At 47.2% G+C, this 27,577-nt stretch overlaps 3 protein-coding genes and 1 long non-coding RNA gene across 6 annotated transcripts in view; 3 read left to right on the top strand and 1 right to left on the bottom strand.

The window, feature by feature from the left end:
- Window positions 1-21,895, top strand: part of LOC111845834 (adenylate cyclase type 1-like) — a 32,022-nt gene extending 10,127 nt beyond the window's left edge. For 2 of the 3 annotated variants that reach the window (XM_023815524.2, XM_023815522.2), the window contains exons 5-20: window positions 4,156-4,283; window positions 7,949-8,107; window positions 8,276-8,417; window positions 10,506-10,661; window positions 11,693-11,887; window positions 12,033-12,130; window positions 12,216-12,300; window positions 12,576-12,665; window positions 12,943-13,199; window positions 13,483-13,609; window positions 15,617-15,733; window positions 16,215-16,361; window positions 17,096-17,194; window positions 17,558-17,672; window positions 17,838-17,962; window positions 18,309-21,895. In XM_023815524.2, the coding sequence (XP_023671292.2) occupies window positions 4,156-4,283; window positions 7,949-8,107; window positions 8,276-8,417; window positions 10,506-10,661; window positions 11,693-11,887; window positions 12,033-12,130; window positions 12,216-12,300; window positions 12,576-12,665; window positions 12,943-13,199; window positions 13,483-13,609; window positions 15,617-15,733; window positions 16,215-16,361; window positions 17,096-17,194; window positions 17,558-17,672; window positions 17,838-17,962; window positions 18,309-18,647 (2,379 nt within the window). In that variant the 3' untranslated portion in view covers window positions 18,648-21,895. The remainder of the gene's footprint in view (window positions 1-4,155; window positions 4,284-7,948; window positions 8,108-8,275; window positions 8,418-10,505; window positions 10,662-11,692; window positions 11,888-12,032; window positions 12,131-12,215; window positions 12,301-12,575; window positions 12,666-12,942; window positions 13,200-13,482; window positions 13,610-15,616; window positions 15,734-16,214; window positions 16,362-17,095; window positions 17,195-17,557; window positions 17,673-17,837; window positions 17,963-18,308) is intronic. The other variant, XM_023815523.2, reaches the window with a different exon arrangement.
- On the bottom strand, window positions 16,244-17,905 carry LOC111845835 (uncharacterized). Its single transcript, XR_002838739.2, has 3 exons — window positions 17,718-17,905; window positions 17,442-17,551; window positions 16,244-16,440 (listed from the first exon to the last, which is right to left on the bottom strand). It is a non-coding gene; the product is annotated as an uncharacterized lncRNA (long non-coding RNA).
- A 1,113-nt stretch (window positions 21,896-23,008) lies between the features above and the next one.
- On the top strand, window positions 23,009-25,132 carry LOC111845968 (uncharacterized). The gene is made up of 4 exons (XM_023815743.2): window positions 23,009-23,180; window positions 23,902-24,441; window positions 24,537-24,638; window positions 24,761-25,132. Exons 2-4 carry the CDS (start codon window positions 23,980-23,982, stop codon window positions 24,839-24,841), a joined length of 645 nt encoding a protein of 214 aa, XP_023671511.1. The 5' UTR covers window positions 23,009-23,180; window positions 23,902-23,979; the 3' UTR covers window positions 24,842-25,132.
- Window positions 25,133-25,885: 753 nt separating this feature from the next.
- LOC111845975 (insulin-like growth factor-binding protein 1) lies at window positions 25,886-27,515 on the top strand. Its single transcript, XM_023815753.2, has 4 exons — window positions 25,886-26,400; window positions 26,692-26,846; window positions 27,002-27,130; window positions 27,237-27,515. Exons 1-4 carry the CDS (start codon window positions 26,052-26,054, stop codon window positions 27,360-27,362), a joined length of 759 nt encoding a protein of 252 aa, XP_023671521.2. The 5' UTR covers window positions 25,886-26,051; the 3' UTR covers window positions 27,363-27,515.
- Window positions 27,516-27,577: the final 62 nt, after the last annotated feature.

Raw genomic sequence — 27,577 nt, 5'->3', positions numbered from 1 at the left:
AAAAATTGAGTTATCACCAAAATTAGGTCTCTCAGGCTGTTTCATCTTGTGACAAAATATCTCAATTCATGTATGCTCAGTTTACAGCATCAGTACACTATCGTTTACTGATCTACTTCACATTTGGGTAGATAAGTCAATACTTGTAAATACTTTGAAGCCCTTTTGCCGTTTCGGTGTCAGAGTGGTTACTGTGTTTCGCCTGTGTAGGGCAGCATCAATCTGCCCAGATGCAGCAAACAAACGCGCACACCGATACTTCCGCCGCTCTGTGATTGGCTTGCTTCACACTTCTAAGACGTTAGGAGTTCTAAAAGAAGGAGAGAATGATGTGCAATCTAACTGAGATATATGCCTCATCATGCTCATCGGCTACACTGGGACAGCCTCAAAAAAAATAAAAAGACCTGTTTAGTTGGAGGAGCAAGTGGTGACAGGCTGAAGCAATTTAATTTGTACCTTGACTGTGTTCCTGTACGTCGCTCTCCACAGTCCATGTATCCACTGTGTTTAAAGACAGCAATGCTAATCAGCAGATTTCACGTAACACGGCGCGATGCATGTCGTCAAACGGGCACGCAGGCAGGATCCAGAGCAATGACACCGTAACGGTGAACAGGGATGACGGTCATTACGTAAAGCGCCGTCTCAAAATCCGGTCCTCGGGTTTTTTTTGCTCCGCAGGCAGTTCATGTTTTTGCTCCCTCCCAGCTTCCAGCCAATCAGGATCACCGAATACCTGGTACGTGCGGGGAAGGAGCAAAAACGTGGACTGTCTGTGGGTCCCCGAGAACCGGGCTCGGAAACACTGATTGAAAGGACTGGTGTCATTATAGACGTAAATTAACCTTGATATGTGTTACTTCCTGTTGAGATGTTTCATTACATTTTATTTATTTAGCAGGTGATTTTCGCCAAAGCTACGTACAATATTGAGAATGCAGAGTCAGACGGTCCCTGGAGCTGGTTAAGGGTCTTAGGGTCTTACTCAGGGGACCAACAGTGAAATCAGTCTGCTGATACCAGGAATTGAACCAACAACGTTCTGATCTCTTGCACAGCACACTAATCCACTGAGGCACACGTTTATGGTTCCAGTAAACATGCACAAGTTCTCCCACCATGGCTCCAAAGCCTGTCATCAGAATACACCTTCTTGGTACACGGCTTGATTTCTGGATCTCCTTTTGAAGCACCACATCTCTTCCACATGTATTTCCCAACACCCCCCTTAGCTCTGGGTGCCCCCCCCCCCCTCGGCCAAAACCAGACAGGCTTCGTACCGGCAAGTGCAAACTGAGAGAAGGAGCGACATCTGTTATTCCAAACGCGGCGTCGCTCTCAGCGTAATGGACACACTCTGTCTTAATATTTCAGGATAACATCTTCAAGAAGTAGCGGGTAAAATAAAGCTTCAGTGGAACAAACATTTCAATATCAGCACTTGCATTTGATCAAGCAGACGTTCTCGGTGCGGCAGAGAACCCTGTTTTCATGTCAAAGAGAACACGATGAAAGGGGAAGTTCTAGGTCTTTGTTGTAAAACACAACTCAGCAGATAAGTCTTTCAGATGAAAAGTAGGATGTATAATTGACCTGATATGAACAATTAGCATTTTTATAATCACTGTTATTCACCACATGGACCACAAAACCGAAATGTTAGTAGAACAAACAAGAATTATTATCCGGCTAACTAACAGACTCATTTGCATAACAGTGTAAATGGTTTTGCATTATAAGCCCCAACAATGCCAAGTAACAGATTTTAGAAGCAGTGTAGTATGACATGAGGTAGCTATAGACCATGGGTTTTCCACTCCGGTCCGGGAGAGCTACTGTCCAGTGGGTTTTCTCTCCTACCCGGTTTTTGATGAGTCACACCTGTACTCAAGTAAATACCAGGAACAGGTGTGGCTCATCAGAAGCCAGGTAGGATAGAAACCCCACTGGACAGTAGCTCTCCCGGACCGGAGTGCAAAACCCATGGTCTATAGCTACCTCATGCTGCGCTACACTGACTAGCATGAAATAACTTGGGGGTGGTAGGCTTCAGAAGTTAAGGGCAGCTCCTTCAGCCAATCGTACATCAGCCACGGGAAGGATCCATTATCCTCTGTGCTCTGGAACTGGCCGCCGGTTCCAGCGTGGGCAGAGCGAGGGATGGCGATGGGTGCAGGGCGAAACGGAAGAGCAGGGAGAGGTGCGGAAGGCCCCCGAAACGAGGCGGCACTGACATCTGACGCAACAGCTGTGTGGAGTGGGCAGTGAGAAACGAAGACATTAATTGGAAACAAGACACTGCCAAAATGCAAGCCGGCAGCCAGTCACGTCGGTTTCAGAGCGACGCATGGGCCAAACTGGATAAGCCACGTGGATGACATTTATACGTAAATATTTTGATAATCAATAATAATAAAGCTTTGCTCTTACGAAGAGTCCAACATTGGGTTTTTCCCACTTATTCTGATTGTCCATTGATGTCTTACCAAAGTGCTATGATATAGAATAGCAACCACTGAACTGATTGGCCAATGAGATGTCCGTATCCAATGGGATGACTGCATGGTGAGAGGCAGGGATAGCGAGTGCATGGCTCATCCCGGCAAGTGTCATCTGATGTCAACGGATTAGCCGGCGATTGTCCGAGCTTCCACGAATGTAGCGAGCACGTCGACGGCTGGCTTAGACCTCGGCCTCTCCAGGTTCACCAAACCCAGCCCACATTCTGAACTGCAGGCCTCTTCCCTCAGATCCTGGTATATAAACACGCGTCGAAGGTTCACCAAGTGTTCAGTGAAACGGCCACCAGCACAAAGCACTTTGAAGCAATTCTTGACACAGTGCCTTTCTCTCCTTCTTCCCTTGGTAACCATCTCACAGCTCTCCCTCCAGATGGTTCTCGTTCAGCCTCCCCTCCCTTCCTAGCCCGTGTGGCGGCAGCGGCCGGCCCGATCTGCCGGCGGCGCGTAGCGGCACGGCCCAAACCGATTATGTAACGCCGCGGCTTCCCGGCGGACCGGAGACAGGTGCCTGGAAACGCGAGCTTGGCCAGAACTCTGAGGGTCCATCGGGAAACGCCATAGCTTGTTAAAAAAAAAAAAAAAAAACCCACATTGTCCAAAAGCAGCCTAATAATACGCCTTTCCTTAAACCGTGACTGAATACATTTCCTTCAGATGGCCACTAGTCAGGGGAATTTAATGCATGGGGTTACCCGGGCTGTAACCCAGGGGCTTCTGATAAAAAGGGGACATAGAGTTGCCATGGATCCCATATTTTATGGGATCGTCCCTTTTTGAACCAATACGTGTAACACTAAACCACAATTTAATCCCCGCCTACAAATTTTCAAATCTTATTGTCAGAGTCCCCAGCTCAATAAATTTTATCATTTGGGTTGCCCCAACTCTGCAAATTTAATATTTTTTTGCTCTCAACCAACTTCCCCTACCCACCCAGTTGATGACTACACTATCACAGAAAAGACTAGACAGATAAAAGTATACAGCCCTGGGACCTCGGACCATGTTAATGCGGTTATATTTATCATAATAATGTAAAGTCAGCCAAAGTTATTATACGAGTACAGTGCATTCAAAAGGTCAAAACTTCAGTGTCTGGCCAATGTACCGTACAGTTGAGTTAGCATTAATTTTGTAAACACACAGCTTTTTAAAATGATGTTAGCCATGCGAATCAGTTACACGAAAACCCAATTACAGGGCTGGGGTAACGCGGGGGGAACGATGCGTGAGACACCGCAAATCAAACCGAAGCCCGATAGTGCAGTGCAGTCTGACGGCGCCTAAGCTAGACAATTAGCGTGAGGCAATTAGCAAAGCCAGGGGCTCTCGTGTCATTAGAGGCTCTTGAGGAATCTGAGACCGGCCTCGATCGCTCGTCTGACGGCTGCCTCCGTGTCAATCCGTCATCGCCGCAATGACCCAGATGCGGCCGCGTCCAAATGTGCGCGATTGTATCCACCCTTGTATACACGAGTATAAAAGGGTTTGATGCGAAGTTAGTCAATTAATTCGTACTATGTGGTTATTATTTATCTAAGCCCACCCCATCCCAGAAAGTGAATGAAAATGAATGAAAATGAATGGAGAGGCTGCAGCAGAACCAAGTGCGTCTTTCTCGCTCCGACAGGAGAACCACTGCAGACGGATCAAAATCCTGGGGGACTGTTACTATTGCGTGTCGGGCCTGACGCAGCCGAAGACGGACCATGCCCACTGCTGCGTGGAGATGGGCCTCGACATGATCGACACCATCACGTGAGTGTTTCGAAAGAAATCAAGGCGTCCTTTGACATAAAAATGTGAAGACTAACAAATCCGGCAGGCAGTAATAATTATTTATGCGGTAATAGGCCTATATTTGTTGTGAATTCCAATCATTCATCCATATTCTAACCACTTATGCTGGTAAGAGACATGGGTTTAATATAAACGATTCACTTGATTACGCATTTGTATTAAATTCTTCACCACAGATTTTTTTTCTGTTGCATTTTCACCGTATACTCTGTCTGCTGCAATGTCAGACTGGTAATTACGGGAGGGAAACGCTCTACTGAATCGTTCAAGACCATCCAAAGGTTAATTATCAAACGACTTAATCAACAGACAGAGGTTGCCCCATTTGGCTCCAGTTTCAGCTCATTGGCACGCAGTAAGTAACTGAACAATTCCCACATGTGCGGAGGACAGAGGGGGCGTGGGGTGGAATCCAACGCTCTAAAATAAAGAATATATAGTAATAATCATACGGAAGCTGACACTGGCATATTTTACAATATGAAAAATAAGCATCAGTAGAGAAACTGTCTGTCTCTACTCACCATGATCGATCAGTCAGTCACGTTAGCCACGCTCTATTACACCCTTGTTACTGTTAAACAGTCTCTTGTATCCAGGCTAAAATACTGTATATAAAAAATGAAGATCGAACATTAATATGTCGTCAGTAATACCGAGTAAATATGCTAGGCAACTAAAAGCGCATGCACTGAGAACTTCTTAAAGTTACAGATTAGCTATGGATTGCAAGTTGCGTTGTCATTTCATGGACAAAAAAAAAACGTTCGCGTGAATAATAAGACCATAACCAGGGCAGGTGAAGGGTGAATTCTCTGTAAAGATCGGAAAAGTTTGGCGGTTTACAAAGGTGGTATTCAAAAGAAGGACCGCGAGCACTAAGCTTAGTTAAAACATAGAGAAATGTACGTGCGAACAATTCCGTGTTAAAGTACAGGAAAATAACTCAGCAACTTCAGGTTTGGCAGGAGAAGAAGCCAAACGCGCGTCCTACGTGTAGGATTTGCCAGGTGCAAACTGTTTCACGCAGTAATCCGTGCCTGCGGGGACCCCAAGGTGTAAAGCGTATAATGTCAGGACTAAATTAGATATTTTTGCCAACGTCTATTGCAGTGTCAATAAATCCAGCTAATGTACAGAATTACCCACATGTATCCGACAGCGCTAGGATGCCAGTGTGCGTCCTTACGCAATGCAACGTGCCGCAGTAACCTATTTAGCTTAATATACTGTACATGAATAAATCATTTATTGCCTATATAGGTAATTGTCTGTATTGTTAATGTGATACAAAACGATGTAAATGCCTTTAATAACATTTTTACAAACGATAAAATTATTAGGGAAAAAAATATGCTGGTTTACTGTGATTTATATTTTGATACCATGTGACAGCAGCTCAATCAAGTCTCATTTGTTAATTAGTTGATTAATTGAGAGCTGGGGTCCCTATATCTTGTAGCACTGAAAGTATTGGGTTTGTTCAAGGTCAACCATAAGAGAGACTTGAATATCAATGAAATATTTACATATATGCATATACATTATTTATATGACTGTGATAGAAATTTTAATTCAGCTCAGAATAAACAGGCTATTGGAGTACACCCCTTTAATAAGACCTATTTAAAAAGGCTGGGGCGAGGAAACTGTTTTTGTTATGGAAATTATTTCAATGTGGTTCTGGCACTTTATTATGTATTAAATGCATTACAATTGAAACGAGGTAATTCATATAGTGGCCAAACTGCAAAAATGTAAATGCATAAAGGAATTTGCTCTGAAACTTCCTGGGATCGAATGCCACCCCTCTTGATGTTAAATTATTTGTTTATTAATTTTGACGTGAACCCACTTACCCAGTTTACGGCTGGGGAGTTGGACTCCCAGGCAACACAGGGTATAAGGTAGGGGACACCCTGGGGAGCATGCCAGTCCATCACAGGGTATAAGGTAGGGGACGCCCTGGGGAGCATGGCAGTCCATCACAGGATATAAGGTAGGGGACGCCCTGGGGAGCATGCCAGTCCATCACAGGGTATAAGGTAGGGGACACCCTGGGGAGCATGCCAGTCCATCACAGGGTGTAAGGTAGGGGACACCCTGGGGAGCATGCCAGTCCATCACAGGGTATAAGGTAGGGGACACCCAGGGGAGCATGCCAGTCCATCACAGGGTATAAGGTAGGGGATGCCCTGGGGAGCATGCCAGTCCATCACAGGGTATAAGGTAGGGGACACCCTGGGGAGCATGCCAGTCCATCACAGGGTATAAGGTAGGGGACGCCCTGGGGAGCATGCCAGTCCATCACAGGGTGTAAGGTAGGGGACACCCTGGGGACCATGCCAGTCCATCAAGGGTATAAGGTAGGGGACGCCCTGGGGACCATGCCAGTCCATCACAGGGTATAAGGTAGGGGACACCCTGGGGAGCATGCCAGTCCATCACAGGGTATAAGGTAGGGGACACCCTGGGGAGCATGCCAGTCCATCACAGGGTATGAGGTAGGGGACACCCTGGGGACCATGCCAGTCCATCACAGGGTATAAGGTAGGGGACACCCTGGGGAGCATGCCAGTCCATCACAGGGTATAAGGTAGGGGACACCCTGGGGAGCATGCCAGTCCATCACAGGGTATAAGGTAGGGGACACCCTGGGGACCATGCCAGTCCATCACAGGGTATAAGGTAGGGGACACCCTGGGAAGCATGCCAGTCCATCACAGGTATTAAAAGTGTCGTATTACTTTGGTTCACCATGTATTAAAATATAATTAAATATATTAAAATAATATAATTAAAATAATTTATCTATACACTCTCAGAAAAAAGGGTAATAATTTGTAACAGAGTGCATTTCTGTACATTTTAAGTACAGTTACTTAAATTAAACAACTTTAACTTGAAAATATCAGTCCTTGTTCAGTCACTCCAAGTCTCTTCAGTTTTTCAGTTAAATCTGGAACCAGACAACAAAAACTTTTTGTGTAGGGCCAAAACTGCTAATTATTTCTCGGAACAAACACTTGCAGAAAATGCTAATGAAGGAGCGTATAATTATTCAGTTTAATCCCAATGTCTAATTTAGCTGGGTATCAGAGGGAATTACTAAAATATTTGCAGATGGGGCTGGTGTGTGGTCAGTGGGATAGAACGCTATGCCCACGATCGGAAGGTTGTCAGTTCAAATCCCATCCTTGGCAGAGTGATTTCACCTTTGGGCCCCCGATCAAGGCCCCTAACCCTCCAGAGACTCTCTCAGCCTTGATATCTATAAAAAAAAATGTAAGTCTCTTCAGCTAAAAGTGCCTGCTCAAAAAATATTTTCCAGATTTAACAAAATAAATGGGCAACGCCAGCACGCCAGGCGAGTTAATGAAATGCAAGCATAATGTAAGTGCGAGTGTGATGTACTAGAGACAGATTGTTTTTCCAAAACAGGATGGGTAAGACCTCAAAACAGGCGTCACACGAGCAGAGCTTGCACAAACACACACACACACACACACACACACAGTGGCGTGCTCTTTTGTTTATTTGACAGGCACTCTCAGCCAGCGCGGCTCAGAAGCCTGCCTGCCTCTCGGCCGGCTCCCTGACGGCGCCCCCTGCTGTCTCCGCAGGTCGGTGGCTGAGGCTACAGAGGTGGACCTGAATATGCGCGTGGGCCTGCATACAGGCAGGGTGCTCTGCGGCGTTCTGGGCCTCCGCAAGTGGCAGTATGACGTCTGGTCCAACGACGTGACCCTGGCCAACGTGATGGAGGCTGGAGGCCTTCCTGGGTCAGCGCACGGCTCGGGGAACCGGCCAAATGCTCTGTTAGCCGCCCGGGCATGTAGCTGCATTGCTTTATGCATCTCTGCGGATGCAAAGAGAAATGCGACCATCTCCCCATTTATGGCCAACTGTCCTGGGTGAATACGCACTGAATGCGCATCTGCCCTGAACAGGAAGGTCCACATTACCAAAACCACCTTGGAGTGCCTAAACGGGGACTACGAAGTGGAACCTGGCTACGGGCACGAGAGAAACGCCTTCCTGCAGAAGCACGACATCGAGACCTTCTTCATCGTGCCGTCACACCGGCGCAAGGTGAGGGACAAGTTAAATGGAGGGAGACAGAGACAGTAAGGGATGTAATTGTGCACGGCGTATTTCCATCTATTCAAAACTGAAGATCTTTATTGGTCATGTGCATCAAATGCATTGGGATGCTTACTGATTTAGCTACACTCAGTTACAACGCGGCAACAATAGGCAACATGCCGATAAAGTGACTGATAATTATTAAATCAAATCACCAGGAATAAAGCAAAATATCATCCTTGTAGCCATTATGTCTCCAGTGACATTTTGGTTTTTATTTTTTATTTATCGATTCGTGTCTGAGTGTGAGGCTCTTTTACTGTGAGAATGAGTCGGAATCCCGTTGCAGGATTCGGGACCTTCTGATGTGGCTGAAGAGTTTCGTAGGAGGGCATGGGGCTTTGGCAATACGGGGGGGGGGGGGGCAGTGGCATCAAAAGTTGCCTGGGGTAGGGGGGCGTTATTGAAAAATGTCCCACCAGAGGATGGTGTGATGTTACTTATTCAAGATGTTTTTATCCATTTGTCTTACAATGGACGCCTTTATTAAAAACTCTAATTAAACGTCCTTGGTGGGTGATGTTTGGGGGTGGGGGGGGGGGGCAGTGGCGCATTTCGGAGAGACCATGGCCCAGGAACGGCCCCCCCTTGAGGCTGACCCTGTGCTCTCCATGGCTCATGGCCCTCCTGCCTTTCATTTCACCCCCCCCTTGAGTGAGAGGAGGATGGCCCCCAGGGCGGAGGGGGGGAGGCCTCCCTCTCTGTCCACCGCGTTTTCCGCCAGCTTCCTGAAGCGCGTGGAATTCCGCTTTTCCCCCCAAAGCTCGGCGTCTTGCCGACTCGGCAAATCTGGCAAAGACTTAACCATTTGGCAAACACCTGAAAAAGCCACAACTTTCCCAGTGTCAAGACTCATACCTCACTGGGGATAAACTGTGTGTCCGGGGTTAAGCATGTTAGCACATCAAACAAGCCACGCCAGTTATACCGTCCTCTTAAAATCCCACGCAAGCGGCGCCAAAGGGCCCCCACGGATTCTGCCGTTCCTCATGAAAGCGGGTTTTAATTGATTTCAGCCACTTTTAAAAGGTCCCTTTGTAGAATCATGACTTTGCCTTATTAATGTTTGAGAAACGGCTCCGGTGTGGTTTTTGTGTGCTTGCGAAGGAGTTCGACAGTCTTTTCACTGCGTGTAACATCGCCATAGCTACGTAACAGGCAGCAAAGGAGCCACAGATGGGGAAACTTACTTCGGTCTGCCTTGTGACTGCAGTAACGTGTTCTTCAGTAACCCGCTCCCTACCCCCCCCCCCCTTCTGTGCTTTGGAGCAGGGAGGCGGGGGGGGGGGGGGGAGGTGTTGTTTGTGACTCTCGAGGGTGTGAATGTTCTAGTCTTGGCCACAAACCCTCAGTCTGTGCCGTGGGCGAGCTCTAAGTCTGAGATAACGCATTTTGTTACGGAGTCAGTTACGGAACAAAGAACGTGCTAGAAACTTCTCTGTGCCGCTTTACAGTCATTGGGAGGGACTTTTATCCAGAGCAACCTACGGCTTTACCCGTTTGAAGTCCAACGATTTCCCCAAAGTTCTGGTTTAAGGGCCTTTTACACGGTACTACAGAAGTGTCCCCTAACTGAGATTTAAACCAGCAATATCCTGTTTGTTCCTCTATTATTCTCCTGACTGTTGGTGTAAAGTAGTTATATCCTTACCTCATTGCATTGCTTTAATTCCTGTGCTTTTTTTTTCACGTCCCTTGCCGCACGGTCCGAGCCCTGCTGGTTTTCCAGCCTTCCTTTACCTGTGAGCCAGGTGTGAGGCCTCCAGACAATCAGAACCAGTATTTATTAAACGATCTACCTGGGAGAAGGGAAAACATGGCCTGAATTTGGAGTCCAGATTTGAAGACCCCCGGCCTGAAGGGTCATGTTATCAAGGTCCACTGAAGAATTTCACATCTAAAATGCTTTAAACGGCTTTTGCGACCCAGATCCGTCTGTTCCGGGGAGCCGTGGGGCTCCCTGTGAGCCTGTTCCGCATCGCTGGCGATTTTGACATCCCCTCTGTCTTTGTTTGCCCCCCCCCTCCCCGACAGATATTTCCCGGATTAATCCTCTCCGACATAAAGCCTGCCAAGAAGATGAAGTTCAAGACCGTGTGCTACCTGCTGGTACAGCTGATGCACTGCCGTAAGATGTTCAAGGCAGAGATCCCATTCTCCAACGTCATGACCTGCGAGGATGGAGACAAGGTAGGTGGCACCTTCAGCCCCAACATGCAGGGTTTGAGCGTGGGCCTGATCGCGACCTGTTTCTTCTCTAGAATCGAGATTCAGGATTATAACTTTATCGTTCATGCATCGATATGACACCATCTGATTAAGGCCCGAAGATCTAATCTGATGTTCCTTCCACAAAGGTCTGTTCTGCTAGAAAACACAGAGCAGATACCATCAGCCATCTGCTGCCATGTTTGCTTTGGCCCTAAAGGCAGAGAAAACCCATCGGTTCACCATGAGTGAATGTGCATGTTGGCATCACACATGCTGTGTTCTGCAGGGGATTAAGAAAAACAAGCATTTAACATCTGCATAGACAGGTCTGAGAACAGTGGATATTGTTAACCTATGTTTTATGATCTTGGTTTGAGGGGAATTGCACTGTCTCCAAGAAATGCAAAGTTTTATTTTGATCACAGTACCTGAGTGACAGTAGGGTGATTCACTGTTAATTCGACCTTGGCTGTGTCCTAATGGTTGTGAGTTCAAATCCCATGGCTGTCCGAGCAATTATATCACCGCTGGGCCCTTGACCAAGCCACAGTACAATGTAATATACTGAACAATTATATCAGTTGTATTAGTGATTTCTTAAACATATACAGCATGTTCTGAAAAATTATTATCATTTTTGGCCATAATTAGAGAGTTCTAAGGTTGTAGTCTAAGAGCCACTGTGCATTGCATTATGGGAATGAACAGACAGAAACCTTCTGTGTGAATGAAGCCTTACAAAGATGCTTCTTCAGAGCGATGGGCTGCAGCATGATGATGTTCCTCAGCCTCGGGCCCCGTGCTGCCTGGCATTGGCTGCGGGGCCTCAGTGACCCTCTCCAACAGAAGGTGGATGGATGGATAGACAGACAGATAGATGGATGAATTGATGGGTGGATGGATGGAATTGGCAGGAATTCAAACAGGCCTGCTTGGTGTTGATCTGTGAAGTGGTGGTCTGGCTGACCACAGCAGTAACCACACTGGGGCTGACAGCCGTGTCCCGGCAGAGACGGGCTCTGCGAACGGCACCGGAGAAGCTGCGGAACCGCACGTCCTTCTCAGCCAACGTGGCACCCAGCACCCCCGGCACGCGGGTCAACCGCTACATCGGGCGTCTAATCGAGGCGCGGCAGACCGAGTCGGAGACCGCCGACCTGCACGTGCTCACGCTGACGTACCGGCACTCGGAACGCGAGCACAAGGTGAGCCGGCCGTCGGGACCCGGGGTCTCCCCATTCACAGTGCTGCTGCATTCTGTTACACGTCATTTCCTGCCTTATTCCCGTGACTCCTCCTGGCTGCTCTGGTTGACCTTTGACCCCTCCATCCCCCCCACCCTTGTTTCAGTACTACCAGGTCCTGGATGAGTACTTCACCAGCGCCGTCATTGTCTCTCTGGTCCTCGCTGCCTTATTTGGACTAATCTACCTTCTGACGATCCCACAGTACGTACGGCCTGCCCCCCCCCCCCACCCCCGTGGCCCCCTGTCCCCGTGCTAACCGCTAACCCGCTATGTGCCTCCCCACCAGGGGCACCGTGGTGCTGGTCCTCCTCGTCTTCAGCGTATGCTTCCTTTCCGCCTGCATCATGTACCTGCATGTCACCAAAGTACAGGTAACACCCGCCGTTACCATGCCAACACCGTCCCCATCCCCCACCTCCCCAAACAGTCTCCCCTCTAATCTGTGCCCATCTAAACACAGCAGCCTAGTCAGATTAATGGCCTCCTTTCCCGTCCCTTTGCCCTTACACACTGTGTAACAATGAGCCACACCTTTTACCCTCCATAACCCAAACCCGGCATCCCAGTGTCTGCACATCCAGAGCTCGCCTTTCCGTGCAAATCACCCCAGTCGGGCTCATCCTGTCTCATGTCCCCTCCCCTTCAGTGCTTCCCGGGATGCCTCACCATTCGGATCAGAACCGCCCTGTGCGTATTCATAGTGCTCTTGCTCTACTCCGTCGCCCAGGCCTGTGTGGTAAGAACACAGAAGTCCCATGATCTAAGCCTCCACTGGCCGCAGTGACGCGTGTGTAACTCTAATTATTGCCTTTTAGTGCGATATTTCAGTTTTAATTCCTTGGTCGCCTTATTTATATGCATGTAATTCAGTGTCTCCCAACCCAGTCCACATTTATGCTCCCTCCCAGCTCCCAAGGAAAACCAAATTCCTGGTATGGGTGTACTGGGAGGATGTAACTGTACATGTTATGTCTCATACCCCCGATGTTCTGCCCCCCCCCCCCTCCTCCAAGATGGGCTGTGTGCCTGGGCCGTGGGGTCGGAGCTCTCCCAGTTCCGTCGTCATCCTCGATGCCAGCGGTGCCAACCGTACCATGGCGGAGCTGCCGTGCGAGAGCGCCCCCTACGCCTTCCTGTCGTGCGGGCTGGGCACGCTCACCGTCGCCCTCTTCCTGCGCGTCTCCTGGCTGCCAAAGATGGCCCTGCTGCTCACCATCAGCGTCCTCTACGTTGCCGTGCTGGAGCTCAGCGCCTTCCGGAAGTCGCTGGGGTATGGGCCAGCCCGCTCCGCCGAATTAAGTGCCCTCGGCCGCCGTTTTCCGCATTGGGCCCGGCGTGAAATATTTCCTGCTATTTTAGAGGCCAACATATATAGCTTTCGGTTTATTCTTAAAAGAAGTCCATCTTGCAGTAGCTAAATCGGAAGCTGAAACCATGTAACTAAAGATAAGTGTTACCATGGCGACGAGGCCGTGCGCCAAGATGGCCGCGCGGCCTCCAAAGGAAGCGCTTCTCCAGACGTGCGAACGGAACTTTCTGTCCCTGTCTCACAGGGGCGGGGCTTTCCACCTCCGCGGCTACGAGCCCGTCCTCGCCCTCCTGCTGTTCGCCAGCACCTCGGCCCTGCACTCGCGGCAGCTGGACCTGAAGCTGCGGCTCGACTACCTGTGGGTGGCACAGGTGAGCCACGGTTACACCAGTTCACCGTCCACATCGCCGGCAGAGGAGTCATGGACGTGGGAACGAAAAACCAGCCACATGAAATGAAAGGATCCTCTATTTGCCCTTCCCGCAGTACATTACAATGCTGCTTTTCACATGTTGCTTTCCTTTGAGACTCATATGTGTATATACATTTTAGAGGGGGTTAAGGACATATGCCGGGACTCGAACCAATGACCTTCTGATGCCAGGCACAGTGACTGGAACTTGCCAACCCAAACCTCACCTCATGTCAAAACGGGGAAAGCACATCAGAAAACAGAATGGGCGTCAGGTCGCAGCGTGATTTCAGCTGGGTGAGGGGTTGGGCATCAAGGTCTGTGTGTTTATCGGGGGGGGGGGGTGATTAGGAAGAAGGACATGGTGAAGAACCTGCAAGGGTGCTGGCTTTGCCCCTCCCCATTGAGCATCACAGTCAGACGCCCAGCTGGCCTTTATATGCATCCACACGGCTAATTCGGAGTAAGTCCTACATGCAGAGGAGCAGTGGATTCCTTCTGCAGCGCCACCTACTGGGCGGCAGTTTTTGCAGAATGAGGCTTTAGAATTAGCTACTTAAATGACAGCTGTTTAAACGACAGTTTGCTCCCTCTGTGTCTACGCCACGTCTATATTTGCAGTGCTGTGAGTCTACCTGCCGAGGGCGCCACTGCACCGACACCGGTGTGAGTGAGCCCCCGGAAGTGAACAGGTCAGAGCGTGACGCTGTATGAAGAAGCCCCCCACAGCTGTAATGCTGTTTCTATTTTCCTTTATTTAGTTTTGTTTATCTCCACTGCGTATCGCAGTATTTCATACATCCTCCCAGTAGGTGCCTAATCGTCCCAGGCGCAGGATTCGGTCCTTGCTGAGACTCAGCGACGGCTTTTGGGCCTGAATGGAGGTTTATCAGAGCTTCAGTCTTGTGTGGCAGCGGACGGCCAAGGGCCCGGGACGGTAGCCATACCCCATGTCACCCACGGTCACAGGGTGTTGTGGGCCGGCCTGTGCTAATGCTAACGGCGCGACAGGAAAGCCCCAGGGAGATGAAAGGACACGTGGCCAGGGGAACAGGCGCCGAGGCCCCCCCCCCCCCCACCCCAACAGGCCTTTTGATGTGTCGCACCATCCCTTGGCCACCTCCAGGGGGCCTTGGCGCTGATGAGTAGGGGGCCTGCAAACTGCCACGTTTGCTTTGCTGCTTCCTAAAACAATGGTGCGGTCCTGTCCGTCACCGTCACGCTCACGCATCCTGAGCCGTCCTGCGGCGGACCGGGGCCCGAACGCTGATCGATCCACTCGGTTTGCACTGTGAGGATAAACATAACCTCGAAGAAGCATAATCTCTTACTTCTCCTAATTCCAAAAGGTACAAAAGGTATATTTCACCTAGAGTCATTTTTTCTTAATTTGTCTCAAAAATCCCTCTTACGTTGCCCAGAACCCGTTTTGCCTACTTAAGCATTCCCTTCTTGATTACTGCCCTCTTGTGGTAATTAATGAGAACTACTTTGGAGTGTGATGTCATTTATTTGCCTGCATTTGAGGTTTTCAGACTCATCTAAAGACCCATTTTTTAAATTTCCCCTCCATATTTTTGGGATCTGACGCATGTCACGACTTGAGACTGCTGTCTTACCCCCCCACCCACCACTAACTGAAAACAGGACTTTTTTTTCTCCATTTAATTCAGATACTTTGTGCGTGGAAACACTTGTGTACAGGCTGCCTGTCATTCTTGATTGCATAGTATTTTTTAGCACACACTTATATCCAAAAACGACAGCAATTTTTCAGAAAGAAGGATCAGATCCTGGAGAAATTGATGGTTAAGGGTCTTGTTCAAGGACCTAATGGTGTAATCACTTTGCCGATCTGGGATTTGAACCTGCGACCTTCCGTTCACCGGCACAAAATCTGAAGCTGGGAACATAAACTGGAGATTTATTCAGCTGTCAGATGCACCATATGTGTTTGTGTTGGCAGGCGGAGGAGGAGAGAGACGGGATGGAGAAAGTGAAACTGGACAATAAGCGGATCCTGTTTAACCTGCTGCCTGCACACGTCGCCCAGCACTTCCTGCTGTCCAACCCCAGGAACATGGTGGGTTCCGTGCTGGGTGCGTGATCCTCGCGGCAGCTGTTTCAGCTTTGCCTTGTTTTGAAAATATGCCGGGGACTGGATCCACAGGGGGGCGTCGCCGGGGCCCGTGGTTTGGTGACACGGGCCGTTGGGTCTGGGCCTGGAGACCTGCCGTCGGCCCGCCCGTGCGCTCGTTCCAGAACTCTCCGGGGCTTGTTTCGTTGCGAGCCGTTTTATGGAAAGTGACGGAATCCAGCCAAGCCATCGGCCGCAGCTCCATGAAAACCTGCGTTTTTTTCTTGCAGCAAATTGCAGTTGGTCACACGCCTATTACGTCAGATGGTTTATAACCGCAGCGCCGTTTCGTTTAGCTAATATTTGGGTGTCTTGTCTGCCGGGGAGGCTAAATTTGGTGCAAACTGGTCAATAAACATGACAAGCATATGATAAGAGGCTAGGAATGTACTCCGCCTGCAAGCTTATGCCGCTGGTTCTCCATCAGGATCTGTACTACCAGTCCTACGCCCAGGTGGGGGTGCTCTTTGCCTCCATCCCCAACTTCAACGACTTCTACATCGAGCTGGACGGCAACAACATGGGCGTGGAGTGCCTTCGACTACTCAACGAGATCATCGCCGACTTCGATGAGGTGCGATCCTCACCTCTCCCAGTCTCTCACAGTCCTCCCATCCATCTTCCAAACACTAACCCTGGTCAGCATATCTGGTCTGGAAAAAGAATACAGCGTCTACCAACTGCATTTCCCAACCCAGTCCGTGGGGACTCCCAGACAGTCCACATTTTTGCTCCCTCCCAGCTCCCAGCCAATCAAGAACTTCGAATACCTTGGACAGGCTATGAGCTGGGAGAGAGCGAAAATGTGGACTGTCTGGGGCTCCCCGAGGACTATATGACATTCACAACAGCACTACAACACTTTATAATCTTCTATCTATACATCCATGTACCAAACAACTTAATCTGGTTTGGGTTGCAGGCTAGATAAAGGGATATATTTACAGGGAGAAGTTTAACACCCAGCTTATTTCGAGGAATCCTGGCATTCTGTCTGTACCAGTCCTGGGAACCTTCACTTCAAAATTTCCCTTCCAGTTTTGTAGCAACTTCATGCCCACCGTAGCCATCCCAACAAGTTGGTTTAACAGTCTGCTACAAAGGCTAACACGCGAGCCGCGGACATGCTAGGCCTGTGCTATTTTCAGAGCAGCAGCAGTGCCCTTATTCTGACATGCGACTCTCACTCTGCCCCACATGGCGTGCGTGTGGATGCCCCCCCCCCCCCGTGCCACCAGACGCAGAACCACACCACAAAGGGGCTTTTTTTAATTTGTTTTTTTCCTCTTTTTTTTTTTTTTCCTTTAGCTCATGGACAAAGAATGTTACAAGGACATCGAAAAGATAAAGACCATTGGGAGTACATATATGGCAGCTGTGGGCCTGGTGCCGACTGTCGGGAAAAAGGTGTGGGTCTGTTTAAAAAAAAAAAAAAAAAAAAAAACACGTCCTGCTGGGAAACACTGACACCAGGAAATGGGCGGGACTTCCTGTTACAGGCCAGGGCCTCACAAAAACAATCCACCATATCTGAGATGATTCATAAGTAAAATCAATTAGCACCCTGTATCACAAGCTTCCTTATCTAGGTACCTCCTTAGTGACCCCGATGGCATTTGAAGTTTAACACTAGAAATGTTTATTTCCACCTTACTTGAAGTAATGTTTGAGCAGGACTGCCGGATCTGTTGACGTTCGCTCGATGTTAGCACACTGCTTTGGTCATACCGATCTCAGTGATCTATCCACTGTCCGTCTCTAACCCTATAGGCGAAGAAGTCAACATTGTTGCATTTGAGCACAGTTGCTGACTTTGCCATCGAGATGTTTGACGTCTTAGATGAGATCAACTATCAGTCGTACAACGACTTCGTCTTGAGAGTTGGTAAGTGCCCAGGCTAGGACATCTGTACGCAGGATGAAAATATACCTTAAATTTCAGTGTGGTCCTTGCAAGCCTCTGAATACTCCAGTGAATTCGACCATTGGATTTTAGTGCGCTTCCCCTTCATTGGCTGTGGTGTGGTGATGGGCGTGGCCTCTCCTGCAGGCATCAACGTCGGCCCGGTGGTCGCAGGGGTCATCGGAGCCAGGAGGCCTCAGTATGACATCTGGGGAAACACTGTCAACGTAGCCAGTCGCATGGACAGTACCGGGGTACCAGGGAAAATACAGGTAGGTTGCCATTTCAGATGTATTGTTTATATATTACTTTCTCGTTGTATATACTATTGTCTCTGAGGTACATTCAAGATAATTACATCCGTCATCTGTGCATTTAGCTACCATGTCTGTGCTATCACAGTTAATAGTTTAAATTAGTGAGGACAGGGGTGGTGCATGTAGGGATAGTTGTTGCTAATCTTTTTGCCAAAGATTAGTTCTCAAATGGGATTTTAGAAATCGACAAATATTAATTCAGGTTCAGGATGGACGCTATGCGATTTGGTGACATATTCTTGCCTATATGTGAAGAGTCACTTGCTGAGTGTGCCGTGTACCGTGTATACGTCCGCCATAGGTGACGGAGGACGTGTACCGCATGCTCAAGTGCAGCTACGACCTGGTGTGCCGCGGCAAGGTCAGCGTCAAGGGCAAGGGCGAGATGCTGACCTACTTCCTGGAGGGCAAATCCCAAGGCTCGCACGGCTGCTCGTCCAGCCTGACCCGCGGGACGCACCCCTGTGGACGGCCCAACAAGCAGCAGGCCAGGCTGGGGACCAGCTGCCCCTCGGTGTCATCCGTGGCCAGCTTCACGGTGCGCGCTGGTCTCGGGACCATCCAGACCGGCTCGGCGAACAGCTCGTCTGCGGCGCTGTACCTGCCCTCCGGCTCACCGCCTACCAGGGAGGATGAGTGACCAGTGTGTCTGGATCCCTGGGCCCAGCCGGAGAAACGGCTACATCTCCAGCTCTGCCTGTTAAACTCACCAGAGGGTCTTAGGCTCCTGCACAACCAAGGGCCCCTGCAGTCCGACCAAAGAGAATGCAGGGCTATGATCTTACCGCGATGAAGAAGCTTCTGCACATGCAGTGGTTACAGGGCCTTTTCGGCTGGAGGCTTGTCCTGAAGCAAGACTGAGAAGTGGATTTCGGAAAAGTATCGTAATCTGGTGTGACAAGTTGATAAGCCAGCCGTTACGTCACATGGCAAAAGATCGGCTCACTTATGTCGTGCGGCCCAATGCCAACCACTCATCCAAGGAACCAAGTAACGCTGAAGACCCAGAAGCAAACTCACAGTTGAGTGTAGAAGCATGTTTCTGACCCAAAAAATTGCATCTAACACTTTTAGTTGTGTAGTTAGCACTGATAAGCTTACCTACCCAGAATGCCACTAACTATTAGTTAGTCTACTTGACTATAGGTTTCCACTGATATATTACTGTGTGTAACCTCCTCAGTTTCATCTCCCCAGTTAAAAAAAAGCACTTTTTTCTCACGTCATTCAAGCCTAATCGTCATGCCAACCAGTGTGTTTTGGGACCATTCCTTACTAATGCCAAGGCAGAGGTTTACCATTTCAGGTCTATGAGGTCGGTGTGTTTTTGATACCAGAAGATGTATTTATGGGTATCTAAGAAAAGAGTATTTTTTTGTATGTATGGATGTTTGTGTGCATGTGCTTAAACCTGAATTGTACTGAGCAAGGATTGTTGGTAGCTGGACAGACGTCTCGGAAAAACCATCCTTACTTCGCCCTCCCCACCAGGCTGATCTTGGTCCTCCCGATAGATTGGCTTCGACAGTCGCTGTCCGACCGCGATCCTGCCTTAGAACACTCTCGAGAAAGGGATTATCTCAAATGAAAACAAAGTGGAAAATTAGTCATTTGTAAAAAAATAGCAGCTCCATGCTTTATTTAATTAAATTAACTATCCGAATAAAAACAGCTCAGCGAATAATCCAAGAGGCCAGCTTTCCTGCGTGTGTAGAACTTAAATTTAAATAAAAGGCTTCAGTGGTATTGTTTGGTAGCTATAAGAAGGCAAGCGTGTTAGAACATTAACCAAAGCGAGGTGTTCTCAAGACCTTTACACTCTCTGGGAAGGCGAATCATGATCTCACTGAGGTCATTTGCAGTTCTTGCTGGTTCTGCTTGTTCTTGACATGCTGGTTATGAGTTTCGGAGTTTTTTTTTTTTTTTTCCCTTCATTTTTTTGGGACTTTGAATCCATCTGTGGATTTAATCAGTTTTATGTGGCATCAGCATTTCTTTTATACACAGTTGTATTTTAATAGGCTGTAGCTCCTGCCATGATGGGGCCTGACTCGCCTACTGAGGGAGGGGGGGGGGGCTCCTTGGGTGGCCGTGTCCCAGGCTTCGGCTCCACTGATGGGGAGTTGGGGCACACACCACATAGGCACGACAGAGTGGGAATGTTTCTGACTCACAGAGCAATGCCCCCACTACAGCGGGGGCGGATGCCGCACCTTCTGAAGGATCTGCTTATTTCCCAACCATGCCCTGTTACGACATCGTACAGGAGAGCCACGATAACGGGTTAGGTAACAGCGCAGCGTCCTGATTGGCCATGTCAGGTGCACCGCACTGTGTTTGGAGCTCGGGTTTGTTTGGATGCTACGTGATGCTCGGCTCTTGCTCCGGTAACCTTTACTGGAACGCCGAACACGGCAAAATCCCATGCTAGGCCAAGGACCAGTGTCTCGTCCTCCATTTCATGCCAGCGGGTTGGTTGTTTGTCGTGGCAGGGTGGCCTGTTATGTTACAGAGACACCTGACAGACCAGTTTAAAGCCTGTAGCAGTCCTCCAGATTGGGGGGGGGGGGACACTGGTAATGCCACCCCCCCTCCCCCTCCAAAAAATATATGTTGCTTAAGTCAATCAATTTCTGTCATATAACAGCTAAATTCATTTCGAAAAAGCTACATATGAAAGTGAATAAGTAAATAAGTATCTTGCCTTATTTTAAATGTAAAGTGATTACAATGTTTGCCTTTTAGACAATGACTTAATTATGCAGACAATTATAAGAAGCTATACATGATGGATTATATGACAACGTCAAGTAATGTTACTCAAGCTTTTCTAATCAATATATTATTGTTGTACAACATAAATATATAAAGATCTTTTACGTGAACCAGAGTGAAATACTTTTATGTCTTTGAAGCTTCAATGCCTTGATATTTAACTTTATCGTTGTTTTCAGGAATTTAAAAGCATAAATTACTGCAAATAACTATTAATGACATTCTATTTAAATGATTTAAATTTGATTATGAAAGTTTAAGTAATACAAAAAAATCTATGTTGTTAAAATGCCTTTTTAATATTTAATAATTTTGTATATTTAGTAAAATAATTTTAAAAGCATACTTAAAGGATGCCAATATGATAGGATAACTTTATTTTGTTACAAATTCTACGCAGTTAAGTTACAGGTATGTTTTAGTTTTTTAAAAAGTAGCAATAACCTATCTATATAGAAGCTGTAGCCATTCCGTGTTCTAGTATTGCGTTAAAACGGTAAATGAAACAAAAGGTGTTTTATATCGTGCTGTACGAAATCAGATGAAATCGCGCTATGTTACGGCATGCACAAGATTCCGTCTATTACTCCGTGTCCGGAAGCACTCCGTCGCACATTGAATATGAATTATACATTTTAAGATTTTGTCAGAGTTTAGTATTGCAGTTTAACGTACAGGTCCTTTTCCATATCGTTAACCTTCCTTTCAGTTATTTCAGGGGAGAGGACAAATGCAATGCTTTCAACTAGTTCAATTTTAAGCGTTTCGAAAAGTTCCAGATTCGGTTCTTCACTGAGCCACGCAAGGCTGTGAAATGGATTTGCTGACAAGTTACTTCTTTATAGCAAATACACCTTGTACTTGCTCATGGCGTTGTTGTGTTCCCTTTTTGCCAACACATATTTCTGAATAAGGGTAGCCTAATTAAGTTTAAAGACACATCAGAGGAGCCAAAAATATTTACGTTATGTTCCCTGCATGTTTGCGATGTTTTAAACATAGAGGTGCAAACACGATAGGCGAAGCACTACATTACTGTATATAATATATATATTTTTCGTTTGTATTGCTTCTTGTTATATTTGATCAATAAATCTTTGTTATACAGTACAACCGTGCTTCGATTATCTGCTTTCTTTTGGGTCATGTGTTCGTTTCTCTGAATGCGGTATTCTGAATATATAGGCCTATTAATCTTCTTTATACACGAATATCCGGCCAAAACATTTTTCTTTTTCCAGATGTGAAGTTCTTATTAACGTTACAAACCCATATTAATAATAATGTCATTTTCATAATGTTTGAAGTGCAATAATTATTCACTTGAGTGTTGCTTAGTTTTTCTATATAATATGCAAGACATTTAATTAATACAACTATGGCACAGGTATCTGAATACCATTTTAATTAAGAATAATACTGTATGCACGCATACAGTATAATTCTAGAATCTTGCATTTGCAAAGCCCTCAACTAAATAGTTACGTGTTTGTCCAAGGTCTGACAAAACCTCGCTCTTAAGCTGAGTGAACACCTGAATAGAAGAATTGGTCACTTCTGTACCACTAAGGCCCAGACTGTCGATAGATACCTTTGCTTTGTATTAAGCACCAGTCTTTCCGAGTGGCTTTAGCATGCTAGAGACCAAACTAGCATGCTAAAGCCAGACCGCAGGAACACAGCCAACTGACCTTGGGAAGAGCAAGTCTCTGTAGACATAACTTTGCCTTTGGGTTCTGATGCCGGCATCACAGAGTGATAATGATCATATGAATAGGAATAATTTGGGGAGTATTTGGGAAATTTTGGGAACTTAAACATCCCCCTTTTGTCCATCGTAATACAACATTTACACTGAGAATTATCTTAAAGAAAAACGCTGTAAAGAAAGAGAAAATGGAAACGAATCATTATTGCTTTTCATTTTGTTTAAATAATAGAAATCAGTCTGCTTCTAAATGGACTGCAAAGCTGGAACAAGGAGCAGCAAATCAAAAGTATTTATAGGACCTTAATTAGCTGTTCGAGCCGTAAATCTGTACAGTACCAAAATTAATGTCATGTGCATCACTCTTTAGGTACATGCTGTGAAATAAAGGGAGAACAGGCACACAAACATTAGTACTACCTGTGAATGGAATGCACCTAATTAGCAGCAGGTGAAAATAATCACTACCCCCCCCAATTTGCTTTGAGTTGCAGGTCACAAAACCCACTTGCATCACACCGACAGTGATTGCTGCAACAACCATAAAACCAGGGTCACCTTCCTTATATAAATAGTAAATTACTTACAGCAGACTACTGGATTTGTGTTGTGTTTTCGACAAATGGATTTGTGTTGACTTTTCCACAAAAGCAAACAGCAGAAGTTGGTCAATGACTTCTCTGAGTCCATGTAAGTAATAAGGGTGAATGTTAGGTCAGAATATTTCATTGTACCGGCTGTGTACCAGCTCTGAGACACGTTATTTGGAAAAATGCAAAAACTCACATAATTGCCAGACACAATACTTAAATTTCATTTAGATTAATTGGTATACTAGAAGTTAATCAGTTTGAGTTAACTGAACCTCTTGCACTAACCCGTGATGTTGGTAGAACTAGTTCTTAGTGCATGGAGAGATGGCTGTCGCATGGTTTTTAACCAGTGCATTTGACCATCTGCCTGATTTTTTTTTTTCTCCAATTGACTCGCTGAGATTTTCACACAGATGAGGTTAGAACGAGACGAAGACCAGCGTGTAAAACAAAGCTTCAGGGGGCAACACAGGTCATTCGCAAATGCTGCAAAATCACAGCTTACCAACATCTGATATTAAAGCGGAATGCACTGGTCGCTTCACTAATCTCACTGCAGAATGAGACCTGAGAGGGACTATCGAACTACCGGGGGTCGTTTTGAATCACATTACTGCAGTGCCTGTTCAATTGCTGATTTGCACGTTCACACCCTTTATGGCCAGGTGAGCTGAATTAGTGGCCAAGTAATGACCAATCAGATTAAGGCATGGCCCAGCAAAATGAAACGAGATCCAGCATGTTACATGGGCCCAAGACTAGATTTACTCAACTATTCTAACCACCAGCTACACCAGACTAATTATATTCTCCTGTAGGGCTTAAATGAAAAATTCTTAACTGCAAATTAAGGGATCCTCTAAGCCGAAGAAGGATCTTAGACCCTTGCAAGAAACATGTATGGTCTAGAACCCATTGAGGAATGCGAGGAGCCTGAGGAAGACTCGTTCTTGATGGTGCGCCGGCCCAGCAGAAGGTCCCACTCCCTAGTGAAACACAGCACCCCCGCCCAGCCTGAGGAGTCCCGCTTCACTGTCGGCAGTGACCTGGCGGGGACCGAGACCGCCAGCAGTGACTTCTCCCAGGCCACCAGGTCTAGGAGGACCTCTCCAGGCCGTGTCCATCCCACACCACTGCCCTCTGTAGAGGAAGGGGGGGACTCCGGAAGGAGCCATTCCGTATCCTCGTCACACCTTCAGGTGGACGTGTCACGAGCGGCAGAGGATGCCCCGGAGGCTGAGGAAGCAGAGGATGCCGGGACGTTCCCAAGGCAACCATCTGAGGAAACCCCCACCCAGACCGTCAGCCCCTCTTTGATATATGACGCCTTGGAGGACACCGCAGATACCCCGATGGATGTAGGCACCCGTGGTCCCGAAACTCCCTTAAAAAGGGTTTATCTGCAAGTTGGCAATGTTGCATTGCAGATTCATTTACATCTCTTTCCCTCAAGGTCTCTGGAAAGCACAGAAAGGCCCAACCTATACGGAGAAAGAGAATGAGATCTGTGGATCATCAACTTCCTCCAAAAAAGAAGAAAAGGGCTGAGAGAAGTGTAAATCGGCAGAGGAGCGGAGGCCATATCTTTAGAAATAATATCCTTAGAAAAAGCTCCACTGAATACAAATGACCGTAAAGTGTACAGGCATAAGATGACTGACCTTCTTTCCCCAACAGGGGCTTGAAGTACCAGAATGGCTGATTACTTTGATGAAGGACATCGAAGACGCAACAAAACATGAACTGGTCATCGAGTAGCTCTGTAGGCTGTAAAATAAGTCTCTCTTTAGGCTACGAGATGTTTTGCTAGTTTTAAGTTTGAGGTTTGTCAAAAAGCAGAACCCCAGCCGTGTTGGGTCAGATCTACCCCCTTCTGGGGGCCTCGTGTTTTTGACACAACCTGACCTTGGGAATAAAAAACTGTTTTGTCTCGTCTTGCTTAACTTTCATACATTCAGAACATGGTGGTACGATGCTCTTTTGTGTTAATCATTCACTACTGTGTTAGAAAAATAGGAATGTCTGCATAAAAATACTGGCTGGACTTTGTTTGCATGACCATATCACATATGGGGAGATTAAAACGATAAACTAATCCGCAAGTGCTTTGCATCCACTGGCTACCGAATGAATATTAGTGCAGGAGCAGTCTAACAATCCATTTTGGTGTGGACTGATGATACACCACTGAATGACAAGTGATTTCCTAGAAGTCAAATTACAGCCTGATAATACTGTACGTATGTATGTGTGTGTGTGTATATATATATATACAGAGAGAGAGAGACAGAGCAAATGATATTTGCATATATTGCTAGAAAATACTTTTTACTTTCCCTGGAAATATTCACTACACCGATGCACTTGTTTACCCTAGATAAAAGCATAACACGCTGTTGGTAATACTACACCAGCTAATTAGTAATTATAATAAGGGACCTTTCATTGAGTATAAGGCACTACACTTAATCTAGGCCTTCAGACATCAGCTTGCAGAGATAGGTTCCCTCGTCAAAAGACAACAAATAACGGAAGCAGAAAATAAGGTCAGTTCTCCTGATTCATTTTATGATTTCTTTAGTCGCATCTGACCGCGAAAACGCAAGTCACCGTTAACAAAACGGGTGACGCAGATGCTAGCGAATAAACACAGAAAATTATTTTTCTTGTACATGAAAGATCAAACACTGTTGTTTTCGACGTGGAGGCACTTATCTCGTCCAAAGTAAATATTGACGTTAAATTCAAATACGCCTCTGACCGGATCTACGCAAAACAGTCACAGGGCATGTAATCGTTACACCTTCTTTTACAAAATAATACCAGTAGCAAATGCATCAAACATTAACATCCCTGGAGGTCATAGATCTGTATAAATACCTGTACGCGTTGAGTATTATTGGTTATAATCGTTAACGAAGGAAATCTGTTTAAACGGGGATCTGATTTATTTTTGCAACCCGCAGCTATGAGGGGATTGTTTCAAAGGTGGCTGTGCGTCTTGTTTTTGGCAGGGGTGCGGGGCTCGCCCTTTTTAGCAGCGGGGCCAATCCGCTGCGCACCGTGCACGCCGGAGAAGCTGCGCGACTGCCCCGCCGTGGCGCCGGGCTGCGCAGAAGTGCAGCGCGAACCGGGCTGCGGATGCTGCAGCGTCTGCGCCCTGGCCAAGGGGGAGCCGTGCGGAGTCTACACGGCGCACTGCGGCACCGGCCTGCGCTGCACGCCCAAGCCCGAGGACCCACGGCCCATACACACCCTCATTCACGGCCAGGCCACCTGCACTGAATACACTGAGAGCCAAGCCTCCCAGAGTCCAGGTAGTGCAATGCAGGCCAAATGCGTCTTTGCGCCTGTCCCGCTCGCTTTGCGCATCGTCGCTCAGCGTAGCTCACTCCAGATCAGCAGCTACTGACCGTGGGCACTGCGGATTATATAGTGTCTTGTATTTTGGGATTCGCACGGGAAATCAACTGCGGAGATCTTCGTGAAAATTATTGCGGACAAACGCATATGTGTCTGCCGCGATTGTAATCATCCGCCTTAATGTGGGGCAGGTGAATTTACGCAGAGTAAGAAAGCCGAAATTAAATAGCATTCCCCGCCTGCAGGTGATGCCGAAGTCAACATCGAGGTAGCGCTGGACTACGGCTCCGTGCTGTACATGCTGTCCGAGGACAAGCCGACCGATCCTAAGGATCTCGCGGACGCCCAAGAAAGCATTAAAGCCAAGATCAACGCAATTAGAAATAAACTGGTGGAGCATGTAAGTATCTCTGTTAACCGCCTGCGGATCCTGGTATTGTGCAGGGTGCAATCCAATGGCTAGAATGCTTTCATTGGCTGAACTGTGGAAATGTTGTCTGTATTTCATTGCTTATACAGCATTTGTGCAAACTAAAAGCTAGATTCTCTCAATAGGGTCCATGTCACACTGAGCTACACAGGGCCCTGGACAAGATTGCAACAACCCAGTTTAAACTGGGGGATAAATTCACCACGTTTTACCTCCCCAACTGCGACAAGCACGGCTTCTACAAATCCAAGCAGGTAAATGTTGCGACGCAGCTTCAGTTCCAGTGTGCGCCTGTGGTCTTCTAGCTAGTTAACAATATGGGGCCTCTCTCTCTCTCTCTAACCCCCCCTCCCCCCGCAGTGTGAGACGTCTCTGGAGGGCCAGGAAGCCCGCTGCTGGTGTGTGTCCTCCTGGAATGGGAAGAGACTCCCTGGGACCAGTGACCTACTGGGCCAATCTGACTGCCAACAGGAAGTCGCCCACTGAATGTGCCCTGACATACGCACACGCAACGCACACACACGCAACGCACACACACGCAACGCACGCACATGCACGCTTGTTTTTTTATTTATTCAGTATTTTAAATCTTTGCACATTGTGACACTGATTCTCGATTAATCTTTTAAAATGGAATTTAATCTTATATAAAGCACATCATTTTATTTATTAATAGCACATGTGCACATTTAAGTATTGCA

This window comes from Paramormyrops kingsleyae, chromosome 4, assembly GCF_048594095.1.
Source record: "Paramormyrops kingsleyae isolate MSU_618 chromosome 4, PKINGS_0.4, whole genome shotgun sequence".
Taxonomy (NCBI): domain Eukaryota; kingdom Metazoa; phylum Chordata; class Actinopteri; order Osteoglossiformes; family Mormyridae; genus Paramormyrops; species Paramormyrops kingsleyae.
Note: the sequence above shows the minus strand (reverse complement) of the source record. Positions and strands in the feature narration are given on the sequence as shown.

Coding starts and splice junctions, on each gene's coding strand:
- LOC111845975 (XM_023815753.2), top strand. CDS start 26,052: ATGAGGGGATTGTTTCAAAGGTGGCTGTGCGTCTTGTTTTTGGCAGGG. Junction 26,847..27,001: donor GAAATAAACTGGTGGAGCAT/GTAAGTATCTCT, acceptor TTCTCTCAATAG/GGTCCATGTCACACTGAGCT. Junction 27,131..27,236: donor GCTTCTACAAATCCAAGCAG/GTAAATGTTGCG, acceptor CTCCCCCCGCAG/TGTGAGACGTCTCTGGAGGG.
- LOC111845968 (XM_023815743.2), top strand. CDS start 23,980: ATGTATGGTCTAGAACCCATTGAGGAATGCGAGGAGCCTGAGGAAGAC. Junction 24,442..24,536: donor CCGCAGATACCCCGATGGAT/GTAGGCACCCGT, acceptor CTTTCCCTCAAG/GTCTCTGGAAAGCACAGAAA. Junction 24,639..24,760: donor AGAAAAGGGCTGAGAGAAGT/GTAAATCGGCAG, acceptor TTTCCCCAACAG/GGGCTTGAAGTACCAGAATG.